The sequence below is a fragment of the Microtus ochrogaster genome, linkage group LG2, assembly GCF_000317375.1.
Source record: "Microtus ochrogaster isolate Prairie Vole_2 linkage group LG2, MicOch1.0, whole genome shotgun sequence".
In the NCBI taxonomy this organism is placed as follows: domain Eukaryota; kingdom Metazoa; phylum Chordata; class Mammalia; order Rodentia; family Cricetidae; genus Microtus; species Microtus ochrogaster.
In genome coordinates this window covers 22,636,280-22,647,462 of record NC_022028.1, presented here as the reverse complement: position 1 = coordinate 22,647,462, position 11,183 = coordinate 22,636,280, and the positions used below count along the sequence as shown (strand labels likewise).

The following is an 11,183-nucleotide window of genomic DNA, read 5'->3' as shown; positions in this document are numbered from 1 at the left end:
TGCGCCACCACCACCTGGCTTTAATCTTTAATTTTATTCTCTGTGGGTGTTTTGCCTGCATGTGTATCAGTACACCATGTGTGTGCAGTGCCTATGAAGGCCAGGAAAGGACATTGCTTCCCCTAAGACTAGAGTTACAGATGATTGTGAAACATTATGCAGGTACTAGAAATTGAACCCATGATCTCTGTGCTCTTAACCACCGAGCCATCTCTCCAGCCCCACACCGTCAATGGTTTTCCTTCCCTTTTGTTTTTTTAAAAAAATAAGTTAACTAAGTCCGTTAAAACGAGTACATACCCTCCTAAGTTTTGCATCGGCCTCCCCCCATTTCACTATGATAATGGAATTTATAATGAGATTACAAAAAAGAACTTGCTCCTCCCCCAAGGAAAATGAGCAAATCTGTTTAGATTAAGAATGTATTTCTAAGGAAATGAGTCTTGTAGCTCTATACAGCAGCATCATTTCCTTCTTGGCCACTCACCAAACCTACACCAGGATGCTGTTCTGAATCACCCTGTTAATGATTGTGCTACCCGAGGGGTGGTGGAGAGAGATAGCAGTTGGGTTCCAGAGCTTTAGGGGCCCACCACACTCAGCTCCAAATAACCACACGGAGGCTCATTCTTACTTATAAATGCCCAGCCTTAGCTTGACTTGTTTCTTGCCAGCTTTTCTTAAGTTATCTCACCTACCTTTTGCCTCTGGGCTTTTATCTTTCTCTGTTTCTGTGTATGTTTCATTTCCTTCTTATTCCATGTCTGGCTGAGTTTCCAGGTGACTGGCCCCTGTTGTCCTTCTCTGTTTTTTCTCACTCTTCTCTCTCTAGTCTCTTTGGCCGCCAGCTCCACCTATTTCTCTCTTCTGCCTCATTATCAATTGTTCAACTCTTTATTAGACCAATCAGATGTTTTAGACAGGCAAAGTATCACAGCTTCACAGAGTTAAACAAATGCAACATAAAAGAATGCAACACATCTTTGCATCATTAAATATTCCGCAGTATAAACTAATGTAACACAGCTTCAACTAATCCACAACAAATAAGGGTCTTGTTCTGAGAGTATAAAGAAATCAGAAATGAGCTAACCTTATTGTTGGTTTTAAGTTTGAAAGTATCTGAATTGTGTGCACTTATGAGCTTCATCTTTCCTTTTGAGCATGGACAGGTCGTCAGAGTCCCTGCTTTTGTGATGTGTGTCCTACAGGGTTATTTTGCAGAACCCTTGGAAGGGCACCCTTGAAACAGATGTGTGCCAGTTACTTTGAGAACACATCTCTACACAATCCTGTGTTTTGTGGCTCTAAACATTTTAGTCAGTTTCTGTCTGTGTGGGTCCCCTAGATTGTGGGTAACTGGAAGGAGATAAAGAGGGAGCGTGGGGAGAGACCTCCATAAACTCTGGGCTTCTTGGGTCTGGAATCTGAGGACAGGCTTGGCCTCTTCCAAGAAGGTCAGTAGGTTCCAGGCCCTGCCCCTCTTCTACAGAATCAGTGTTTCTGGTTTTAACAGCTCTCCCAGCTGTGTTACCTGGAGGTTGAAGTTGAGGGAATGGAGACACCTGGCTTTGTTTATGACCATTGTCTGTCTGTTCTATGTAGCGATTGTCAATTTGTTTTGTTTTGTTTTGTTTTGTTTTAGTTTTTCGAGACAGGGTTTCTCTGTAGCTTTGGAGCCTGTCCTGGAACTAGCTCTTGTAGACCAGGCTGGTCTTGAACTCACAGAGATCCGCCTGCCTCTGCCTCCCGAGTGCTGGGATTAAAGGCGTGCGCCACCACCGCCCAGCGATTGTCAATTTGAAACTGAACTTTTAAGGACAAAAGTCAGGACTTCCGAACCCCTGACAGCCGAGGCTTGGCCAGTCATTCCATGAGGAGGGCAAAAAGTAGAAACAAAAGTGTCGAAGAAGGATGACCCCCGAGGTCATCTTCAAGATCCTGACTGGGCTTTGGGTTTAAATAGAGAAGGGTTTGACCTGGAGCTAAAGTTACAGTTCAGGTCAAGATGCTCTAATTGCTGCAGATCTGGTCCTGCCCTGCGAGGTGGTCTCAAGTTGTTAGTACTGTTATTATTGCTTAAATCAGACCGATCTAGCTTTTATAAGTTTCCTCTTGCTCCAGGGCATGGTCTTGCTGTTTGGATAATGACCTGGCCTGTCTGTTCTGCCACGTGTGCTTTTTCCTGGAATCCAAAGTAACCACAGGTCTAGGACAATTTTATCTTTGTGCCTTCAGTCTGGAAGAGAAAGGAGATTGTTTAGGCATCACCGGTTTTAAGATAGACCTTCCTTAAGTGATTGACACACCTAGGTGGCGTTAAGGCTGGATTCTGACCAAAGTAGACAGACCCACAGTGAGAATAGAGGTGTTAGGTTTTCATCTTGCTCCTATTGAACTGTGGACCTGCGAAAGCAGCTCCCAAGGGCCTGTTAAATACTCATTTATTCTCTCCACTTGCGTTGTTTGGGTTCTGCTTACAGTGTGTTTTGGCTCTTCAAATTGCCTTTGGAATCCCAGTTCCTTTATTCTTTCTTCTCCCTCCTCTTTTCCTTCTTTCTCCTTCCTTCCTCTCTTCATTCTCCCTATGCTCCCTCCCCTTCTCTTAGCATGTGTTAGAGCTTTGTAAAGGGGAAATTGCCCCCAGTTTCTTCAGGTCTTAGCTTTCAGTTTTAAGTTGGTTAAGAACAATCAATGCTAATCTTTTTAAATAAAGCAAAATATAATACTTTTCAAAGATAGTGGGTTTCTGAAAGGTAAGTCTACAAGCTCTAGAATGGTGTTACTGAGTTGTGTGTGTGTGTGGTGTGTGTTTGTTTGTTTGTGTTTCCTTTTTCTCTGTGAAGGAATACAAGATAACACCCAAGGACAGAGGGGTTGTTGGGAAGCAAACCCAGGACAAGCCCCACCCTGTACCTGTAGCTCCTTCTGGCACTTCTCACCCCACCCCCTTCCTTAATTCCTCTCTTTTGGGGGCGGGCCTTACACTTCCTTTCCCCCAGCCTGTCTCTGTGTAACTCAGGCACTTCTGAGTTGCTGGTCTCTTGGCCAAGGGTTGCTTTCTCCCTATTTCTACAACAAAAATCTCTATACTTTACAAGTAGCCATGTCCTTCTCCATTTATTTCCACCTTTTTATATTCGGGAATAAAGCAAGTTAGTCGACTTTTTTTTTTCCCAACCAGAATTTTAATTTGATAAAATTTAACTTCTTAAAACAAACAAACAAACAAACAAACAAAAAGCCCTTCAAACAGTGGAAACAAGTTTTGTTAACTCTAGCATTCACGAAATTCAGCAGTAAACCCCATATCTTATTAGAATGTTTTAGATTCCTGTTCTATTTTTATGCATTCATAGTGTTGCCCATTTACATCAGTTTTTTTTTTCCTACGGTGAGTCCAAAAGTGTTATTTCGAATTATCAAATCACATGAAAATTACCATTCTCACAAAAGGATCAAACACCAACCATGTCGTGTTTCGGGAGTTTTATACTTCGATTCCGTCTCTAATGGAAACAAAAACAGCAGATTCGCTGCCCATGGGAATAGACAACCCCCCAGTTCCTGCCATGGCCCCCTGCAGAAAGCAAATGATTGAAAACAAAGCAAATACAGGAATTTTGCGACAGATGCTGAAGATGGGGGGGGGTGTATAAACACATGAGTCTTTTGGAGGAGTTTTTTGTGTATATTAAAGTTTGAACTCAATTCCTGGGAAATATAAATAGGAAAAATTCTAAGACTGTTCTAGAAACTTCTTGAAAGCTCTTGGCTTTCTAGATTAAAATATAATGTTGCTCCAGGCTCTGATGTGGGGAACTCATTAATATGGAAGAGTGGATTCAGATGAAGGTTTTGTGAGCACTAGGATGAGGGAGGTCAGGAACTCTAGTGCGACTTTACCTCATGGACCCAGCAGGCCCTCTCTCCATTGATGTTCCAGAAGCACAAGTGTGGTGTCCTTGCCCCCGCCCCCAGAACCCACAGTTTCTTCTACATTTTCTGACACTGACTCTGATACTGTTTTAGTTTTGTCCCCTTTAATCCCATTAAGGAGCCATCCAGGATTGTGCTATGCGCTCTGTCATTTTAGTCTTGGGTGTTTCCACAGCCTTTGTCTTGGATGACCTTCACATCATTTGAAGTACACTCTGTGTGTTTCATACAGTCTCTGTTTTGTAGAGTCTGCTGTTTCTTTCGGATTAGATTGAGATTACATGGTCTTGGCAGGAACACCGAATAATGAGCCCTGTGTGTTCTTGGTGCATCCCTGCAGGAGGTGCTAGGCTTGGCTCTGTTATTGCTGATGTGGACTTTGGCCACTCCCTTTCCATAAGGGATGTCTGCCAAGTTTCCCCACTCTAAAATTAGCATTTGTTCTTGGGTAAAATAAGTACTTGGTGAGGAGATACTTTGAGATGATGTAAGTATCTCATTCCTTACCAGATGTGCATCTGATAGTTACAGCTTCCATGTTTGTTTCTTGCCTGAATCAGTGATTGCTGAGGTGGTTGCACACTAGGAACTCTCAGCTGCGGTCATCCCTCCTACCGTCAGTAACTGGCATTCTCCTGTAAGATACTCTGCCCCCTCATCAGAGAGGTTCTACTCTCTTGTTAGTATGGACTCACTGATTCTGGTTTTATTCAATGGGTTATAATCTATTACCATCAGTGGTTTAGTTTTGTTCTGTAAATTGCCCCACTGTAGCTAGTGAAGAGGCTATGTATTCTAGCTTTGTGTCCTTCTGACAATGTCTTGTCATTTTTGTCTTTCAAAAAAAATTTCTTTTTAATTTATTACTGTGTGGGCATTGTGGAGGCCAGCTTGCCTGAAGACATCTTTGTGGAGTTGATTCTTTCCTTCTACCATTAAATGGATCCTGGGACTTGAACTTAGGTCTCTGGGCTTGAGCAGCAAACAACTGCCTTTATCCACTGAGCTATGCCTCCGGCTCCCTTTTTGTCTTTTAATATTATTCCTTTGAAGTTATTTTTCTCCAAGGAGTTATAGTTCTTTTTAGTGGCAAATAGCATTAAAAAAAAAACCAGTGTGTAGGCCCTGCCTGGGTCTCAAGGAGACAAATATTGGGCTTAGACTGCTGGTTTAGGTGCCGCTGGGCGGCTGGTGTCCTTGTCCACAGTCTCCAGACTCAGGGGCCACCCTAGAACAGGATCTGATCTCAGGCCATACTCTCCATATTTTCTAGATGCTTTGGAAGGTGTTATTCTTCTAGATAAATTTTAGAATACACACAAGCCTCTTTCCCTGGCTGTCATTTTGAAAAGTGTTCACTTGAGGTTGTTGTTAGCTTAGGGGAGAACTGTTGGACAGGAGGACTGGGTCCTCCTGTTCAGGAGTAAGAGGTGATTTTTATCCCCCTGCCCCGCCAATTTACCTCAGTAGTTTTTGTTCATAAATCTTGTCTCCTGCGATAACCATTATAACGTTATTGATCATGGTTCTCTGATGGTTCTCTGTTTCTGAGCTGCGATCTTGCTCTGTTGCCAGGTTGTTTTTTAGATTCCTGGCCTCCAGTAAACCTTCTACTTCAGCCTTCTGAGAAGCTGGGACCTCAACTTTTTCTACTTTTGTATTTGTGAATGATATCTTGGCATTTTTTTCCTTACGAATTTACACAAAAAACTATGCCACGAATGTATAGTTTGAAGTTTCATTAAACCGCGTCATCTGCATCAGTAAATGGGACACAGAGGCACTGTGAACTTCCTTAAAAGCCTTTCCTGGTCACACAGTACCTGCTGATTTCTGTCCTTCCTACAGCAGGCTTGTGTGTGTGTGTGTGTGTGTTTGTGTGTGTGCGCGCGTGCGCGCGCGTGCACTGGATGGAGGGTGGGGATATAGATGCTTGTGTTGCTTTGCTTCTCAGTGTCAGGAAAGTAGGGCATTGTGCCAGCTAATTACCCTGCCACAGACTTCTTAAGAGTTTCCTATGTGTCCCTGAATGAGGGGCAGTGATCAGTGCTTTCACAGGTTTTTAGCACCAGCTTTACAGGGTGTGGGGGTGACGTTGACTCTTCTTCCTCTTCCTCCTTCTCTTCCTCCTTCTTTCTCCTCCTCTTTTCCTCCTCTTTCCCCTTTTCCCTTCCTCCTCCCCTTCTTCCTTTCCTTTTCTTCCTCCTCCCCTTCCTCCCCATTCCTCCTCCTCTTGTTCCTCTTTCAGATGGGGCTTCACTGTGCAGATCCATAGAGTGATCACATTCTTCTAGTTCCTAAGTTAGTAGGGGCTCTGCGATTCAACAAGTGAAGACCTGTTTTGATTTTTAGTTCTAGTGTGGTGAGCATTTTCTTGCAGAATATGGACTTTGTCTCTGTTCTTGTAGTTCTATTGGTTTATTTTTAGAAGTGTACTTCTTCAAACCTTGAAAACATTTGCACAGATAATTTATTTTTTAGTTTAAGATTTTATTTTGCAAACTTTATACATGAGTATTTTATTTATGTTATGCCATAAATAAAATGGAGTTTCCCCAAAACCAACTAGCAGACCGAGTCCTGTATATAGAAGCAAAGAGCCTTTCTTCTTCTTCTTCTTCTTCTTCCTCCTCTTCCTCTTCCTCTTCCTCTTCCTCTTCCTCTTCCTCCTTCTTCCTCTTCTTCTTCTTCTTTTTTTAATTTTCGAGACAGGGTTTCTCCGTAGCTTTTTTTGGTTCCTGTCCTGGAACTAGCTCTAGACCAGGCTGGCTTTGAACTCACAGAGATCTGCCTGCCTCTGCATCCCGAGTGCTGGGATTAAAGGTGTGCGCCACCCCCGCCGGGTCAGAGCCTTTATTCTTACACAAGTTTGCAAACTTGGACCCTCTGTGTGCCCAACGTGTTAGAGTGACCCCAGCTCAGTTGGGGTTGGGTTTTTATAGTAGCAAAGGCGGGGGTGAGGGATTTCTAAGGTTCAGGATCCCTGACTGCCATTTTTTAGGGGTGTCCTAGTGAAAAGCGATGGATGTGTGCTAGCAGGTGATCCTATCTACAAGGGTTGAAATCTTAGGAATTTCCTTTGGATGGTCTGTTCCTGTAGTGCCAGCTTATGACACCTGGAACCCGGTGCTGCCTGCTATGGCAGCTGTGCAGCCTGGGCCCCATATGTGGCCAGGCTGCTCTGGGTCCCACAATTTATAATACTTTCACCCCTCCATTTCCTTCCTTCAATGGCTCCTTTGCCTTCCCCAGGCCCGTCTCAGATTCATGTCCTCTGCTTCTTTAATGATTCTGTGACATATGTTGTACACATGTATATATGTGTGGATTTACAGCCTGCTGTGTCTGTTTTGTGTTGCTCATCTGTGTATTTACAGAGTTCTCTGTGGCCACGATGGCCAGTAGAGTCATGGTCCGAGGAAAGCAAGAAGGCAGTTTGGGTCATCATGACTCAGTAGCCAGTGCTGGTGCAGACTTTGAGAGTCTGACCTCAAGTAGTTTATTTTAAGCATATTTACCACACACATTTGTGAAGAAGCTTCCTGGTGATAATTAACTCAATCCTATTTGCACAGCAAAGCTGAAGACATGACTACATCGACACTCTCTGTAAAGAACAAGTGACATCTTTCATAAAGATGGGTTGTAGAACAACTAAAAGAACAAGCTCAAGATACAGCAGGGTAGGGGTGGGGAGAAGAGCGTATTACAGATTGACTGAGACAGACAAATTCAAGGGTCTAGGGGAGGATTTGGTATGGTCTGGCCACACAGAAAGGTCACCAGGCTGTTAACCAAATCTGCTCCCAATTTCTGGACTGAACATAGGCTATACAGCGATAGCCCTGTGTGTTTAGCATTCCTGGTTACCCTAGGCTTCTATGTGACCCCAAGGACCTAAATGTATTCCTACTTGATTTTACGGCTGACTATTTGGGGTTGGATAACCTATCATGGTGTTCATCCCTGCAGAAAACTGGTTCTCCATCCCTCACCAGCCTTTGACTGCCTATAGTTAGTTATCTGGGGGTGAGGGGCTTGCAAAATTTCCCTCATACATTGGCATTTTGACCAGTTGTGGATCTGTAATAGTTTTCCTTCTGCTGAAAAAAAAAAAAAGCTTCTTTGATGAGGGAGAACTATACTCATCTATGGGTAGAAGGATAAACATTTAGAACGTGTTAGAGAGTACATTGGGTTAGTAAGCTGGCAGAAGTAGGTTCTCCAGGGTCGTGCCTAGCCTACTGCCTTAGACTGTAGAAGTGTGTTGTTATTATTTTTCAAAGAATACACTAAAAGACAAATCATACTAATGATTTTTTTTGTCTTGCTTCTAGAAAAACTAATTGCTTATCAACGAGAATTTCTTGCTTTAAAAGAACGTCTTCGCATAGCTGAACATAGGATATCTCAGCGCTCTTCTGAGTTGAACTCCATTGTCCAGCAATTTCGCCGTGTAGGAGCAGTAACTAATGGAAGTAAGGCTGCACTGAATACGTTCTCAGGTACTTTAGAAGTAGTGTACGTTCAAGGGGCTTTACAGAGTGTGTGACTGGAGAGTTCTGTGAACATGCCAGTCAGCATGTATTGCCCTTCTCAGAAAAAAAAAATCACACAAAATTTGCTCTTCTGGTGAATTATAAATGCATTTTTATTAATTGCTGAATTTGATTACGACAGACACTGTTATGTCAGTTGTATGCCTTTCATCAGTAATAGTGAAAAGACTGTATCTTTTGAAAGCATTCTTAAGGAGATTAAATTTTAACTTTTGGGCTGGCAAGAAGGCTCAGTGGTTAAAGAAAGCTTGATGCCAAGCCTAACAGCCCTGGGTTCAATCCCCAGGTCCCACATAGTATACAGAATGAATCAGTTTCCCCCATTGTCCTCTGACTCCCCACCCCCTAAATAAATGTTTTAAAAATAAAAAAAATGGGTTTTAACTTTTATTTCAGTATGCTTATGATATAGCCAGTGTTAGACCTTAGATGGCCTCTGAGGAAATCTGTGAGCTGCTGGAGCAGTCCTTGCTCTTGCTTCTGTTTGATAATCAGGAAGAAACCTGGCTTATCATCGTGCATACTTGGGAAGTGTCTAGGCCTCTCCTGGGGTCTTCTGGTTAGTCAGAGGACCACTGGCTTCTCTCTTGTGCTTTTTGCCCCTGATAATCCATTTGTTTGGTGTTTATTTCAGTGCACCAGGCCCCATTGCTCTTTCCAGGCTGGTATTTTAGATTCAGCTTCGTGTACTCCAGACAGAGCCAGGCAGCGATGCCTTTCATCTTGATATCAACACCTGACCTCGTTTTCAGAGTTTCGTGTTTCTCCCCCTCCTGAGGGCGCATGTGTATTTTGTCACTAGAGCGTTTTCGATTACAGAATGCTCCAGTTCAATCAGCCAGAAGCCTGTGTCTAACAATTTCTATGACCAACATTTTTGTTTTCTTTTAGTCTTTCTTATACATTTTTTTTTTCAAAATATTTTCTTGAAATTATACTCTTGAGCATTTTTACATTATCATTTTTTGTTTGTTTAAGACAGTTCTCTGTAGCTCTGGTTGTCTTGGGACTTGCTATGCAGGCCAGGCTGGTCTCAAACTCACAGAGATTTGCCTGCCTCTGCCTCTAGAGCACCGGGATAAAAGCTTCACACCACAATGTCTGACCTTCTTCAAAATGCTATCTACATTAAAGTTTTATTTTACTGGGATAAGAGCTCCTCCATAGCACAGACTGACCTGAGACTGCAGTCCTGTTTCGGCCGCCCTAGTGCTCAGGATTAGAGCTGTGTACTCACCACCCTGGGTAGAACACTTTAATAGCGAATATGCTAATCATAACCACAGCAAATTAAGCATTTCCTTCTATAATTAGCAAATGAATGTTTTCCTGGGTCATTTTTCCTCCTCCAAATCACAGCTCTGTGAGAAACATTTCTGTGTATCAATTGGTTGTATTTCTGGCAGCCCCTGTCATCTTCATTAGATTATGTTTTGCTGACCGGTGATTTTCAGACATGTGGCACCATTCCTGGAACAAGACAGAAAGCAATTAAGTGTTTGTTGAATGCGTAAAAGCCAAAACCATCGAGAGGAAATGCCTGAGTCACAGGACGGGCTGTTTCAAGGCCTTTGATTCCGCTGAATGTCTAGAGCAATGATTATACCATGACTGACATTTAAGCATCATTCAAGCTGTTTCTGGTTGCTAGGTAGGAATAGGATGTGATAACATGGATTTCTTTACACGTGAGATTTACCTTTCATTTCATGTATGATATTATGTATGTGAGTTTGGTATGGGTGTTTTTTTCCCCTACATGTATGTCCGTGTACCATATGTGTGCCCAAGGAAGCCAGAGGACGGTATCGAATCTCCCAGGACTAGGTGCTGGGACTCAGTCCTCTGGAAGACCTGCAGGCACTTTTGACTGCTGAGCCATCTCTCCAGCCCTCTTGTTATAATTTTAACAGTGGTGTGGTCACAAGTCCTTCCTACTAACTTCCTTGTTTAGAAAGTGAAATTTCAATTTGTTGAAAATTCAAAGCAATATGTGTAATTAGCAGAAGCTTTTACTCCGTAGCCTATTCAGTGAGTCATTGGTTCTCCTAGGTGAAAACTGAAACCACTTGAAGATTGACAGGTGCTGAGCATTTTCTGCTTCAGCGGTTTAAATTTTTTCACTCACATTTTTTTTTTTTGGAGAAATATTTCTGTATAAAAGTTTGGTGAAATGTTAATGCATGATGGAAATGAAGGGTAGCCTGGAACAGTGGCACATGCCTGGGATTGAGATGGCTTCGTAGCAGATTTGAAGCCAGCCTGGGCTTACATATAAGACAGGAGACTGAAATTTGGTGGTGGCCATTGCATTGGCGGTTGACTTCATATGTAGATGACACATTTAGAGCCCACTTATTTGTAATTCTCATAAGCGTTTGCTGGTTTTCAAGAGAGAAAATCAGAGGCTTCTTTAAGGTAAGGGTCACTTAATTGTCTTTCTGTATTTCAGATAATACCATAAAGCTACTAAAGGAGTTGACAAGCAAAAAATCCCTTCAAGTGCCAAGCATTTATTATCATTTGCCTCATTTATTGCAAAATGAAGGAAGTCTTCAGCCTGCGGTACAGATTGGCAATGGAAGAACGGGAGGTGCGTGCACTGTGTGCCTGTTATCTGAACTGTGATTGGGCAAGAGATTTTTGACTGTTAGGACAAAGGATTATCCCCCCCCCCCAGCCAGG

The 11,183-nt window shown here is 42.8% G+C and overlaps 1 protein-coding gene across 2 annotated transcripts in view; it reads left to right on the top strand.

Moving 5' to 3' along the window:
• The window catches only part of Mgat4a (alpha-1,3-mannosyl-glycoprotein 4-beta-N-acetylglucosaminyltransferase A), a 106,488-nt gene that overhangs the window by 51,023 nt on the left and 44,282 nt on the right, over positions 1 to 11,183 (top strand). For both annotated transcript variants that reach the window (XM_005359940.3, XM_026785650.1), the window contains exons 3-4: positions 8,277 to 8,444; positions 10,951 to 11,091. In XM_005359940.3, the coding sequence (XP_005359997.1) occupies positions 8,277 to 8,444; positions 10,951 to 11,091 (309 nt within the window). The remainder of the gene's footprint in view (positions 1 to 8,276; positions 8,445 to 10,950; positions 11,092 to 11,183) is intronic.